Here is a 2,262-nt window from a genome sequence, read left to right as displayed (position 1 = left end):
ACATGTGACATATTATACCATTGCTTTCGTGCTAAACGTGTATCAAAGCTTGCGGCAACGTAATATATAGATGATAATGAATGGCAATGAAATTGCCATTGCAAATTTCATCTTTCATTGGAATATTGGAGTATTGGGAAACCGGAGATCAAGCAAACGATGGTTTTTAGTGCCAAAATGAATGAAGAGGGAAATTTGGACATGGACGACATTAGAATGAGAGTAAACCATGCAGTCGATTTGGGCATCTTGAAAAAAATGGAGAAGATTGGTATGGCAATAAATTTCACGGCTTCGAGTCCCGAGAATACGGTTGCCGCAATAGAGGACGATGAGCCCGGCCCCAGCGATGCTAACCGCAGGCGCGGAAGAGGGAATGCCCAGAAGCCGTGGAAGAAAAACAGCGGCGTCTCGTTCGCCGTCCCGCCGTAGGTCCCGCTCTCCTTCGGGTCCGCGGTCCCGGTCCCGATCCGGATCGCGATCTCGTGCGTCATCTCGACGCAGAAGATAGTTGTCGTTGCTACGAAGTGTCACCATTTTGAAGTCAACATCTAATTAATCTTTTTCATTGGTCTCCTTCCGAAACTCTAGAAGCTACTTTCCTCTTTTGGAGTGTTCAACATATTTATCCGACTGACTATCAAACTTCGAAGACAAGCCCGTAAAAATTTCTGATTTTTCTATGGTGGATTAAACAAATAGAAATAATTTGTATTGAAACTTACATAACATAACCTGACTATTACCAAAAATATTCAGATATCATTCGATAATCTTAATAAGGCGAAAGCGAAATTAAATTCTAAAAACCCTCTGAATTACCACCGAAATCGGAAATTATATATGTAAAGCTATGCTTACCGGTATCAAAGTTATCCAATTACTTTCAGAATGGTTTTCAAAATCAATAACAATGACTCGATAATTTGGTGCATTTTTATTTGTACGTAAATACACTTTGGATCCAATATTTGTTATATACTGCAAAAAGAAATAATAATCAATTTGTTAGTTATTACTTTAAAAAAAAAAAAAACGTTCGTAAAAAGCCCTCACATCGTAGTCTGCTTCCAATTTTTCAATAATTTTATGCATTTTTTGTTTGGAAGGCATCGTACTTGTTGTATCCAGTTCGGAATAATACAAAATATTGTCGCGGCAATCTTTTACAATCGGTATTATTAGATATTTACCGCAGTCGGATACTTCCGGTTGGCTAAAATTAAAAAAAAATTCAATTATTTATATTATAAATATTTTATATATATTCTGATAGAGTTTTCTGTTGATATAATAAAACGCTGTAATGAATGCGAAACAACATAATTTATAAACAAACACATCTTAAAACAGTATGATAAAGATTTTTTGAAACTTTATATTGTACGCTTAATGAAAAACCTGTTTTCACATCTGGGCAAATACAATCATTATTCGATTGCTCAAGCCAAATATTATTTTATTCCAGGTTTCTTACTGAATTAATTTGCCCAAGCTTTTCCCAAGAAGAAAACGTGACTGCGATAAAACTTAGATTGAAGGAAAAATTTTGGATCTTGCTGCAAAAATTAGCCCGTAGTTGAGACAGCCAAAAGTGACAAAAATACATTTTTGATGCATATGCTAGGGTCACTTAAAAAAATAACTGACAAAAAATTCGTTTAAATCAATTCAAGGAAATTATTACAGTAACATTTGCTGATCGAATCTCAAGAAATATTAGGAAACGTAAAACGTATTCGCATATAACGAAATTCGTATCCGCGTTTTGACCGGCAGCATTTTTCGACGAACTGATCCTTTTTTAATATTCCCAATATTTTGTTTGCGCGTTTTTTACCTCAAAGTTAATGACTGTCACACACACAATCTCAAAAACGGATTCATAAGGTATAAAGTGGGATTCATAAGCTACTGCTGGACACAAGTTAAGAAATAGACGGCTGATGGTCGTTAAAATACATACAGACATAAAATAGCGTTACATTGCACTTTCTCTCATAATCACCTTTGGTTTTGCAATCCGCTATTCTTATTAAAGTAATAATAATTTCCATGCTTCATCGGACATCCGTATTTCTCATAATTCCATAGTTTTAGTAACTTCTCATAAATGCTTTTCCTTTCGTCGCAGTCCAAAAAAGGCTGACTTATTTTATTTTCCTCATTGACAAATTGCTGAGTTTCGGCAGAATCTGGATCTTCTAGCCATCGATAAACGTCTTTCATTTCTACTCCATGAAAAGTATCAGATATGGTATG

The 2,262-nt window shown here is 35.3% G+C and overlaps 1 protein-coding gene across 1 annotated transcript; it reads right to left on the bottom strand.

Moving 5' to 3' along the window:
* Nucleotides 1-561: 561 nt before the first annotated feature.
* LOC119644092 (prolyl endopeptidase-like) lies at nucleotides 562-2,256 on the bottom strand. Its single transcript, XM_038043619.1, has 4 exons — nucleotides 2,009-2,256; nucleotides 1,057-1,216; nucleotides 862-981; nucleotides 562-680 (listed from the first exon to the last, which is right to left on the bottom strand). The coding sequence occupies exons 1-4, from the start codon at nucleotides 2,227-2,229 to the stop codon at nucleotides 588-590; spliced, it is 594 nt and encodes a 197-aa protein (XP_037899547.1). The 5' UTR covers nucleotides 2,230-2,256; the 3' UTR covers nucleotides 562-587.
* Between the last annotated feature and the right edge of the window lie 6 nt (nucleotides 2,257-2,262).

The sequence above is a fragment of the Glossina fuscipes genome, unplaced genomic scaffold (assembly GCF_014805625.2).
Source record: "Glossina fuscipes isolate IAEA_lab_2018 unplaced genomic scaffold, Yale_Gfus_2 87902, whole genome shotgun sequence".
NCBI lineage: Eukaryota > Metazoa > Arthropoda > Insecta > Diptera > Glossinidae > Glossina > Glossina fuscipes.
The sequence above is the reverse complement of the archived record's forward strand: the minus strand, read 5'-3'. Positions and strand labels throughout refer to the sequence as shown.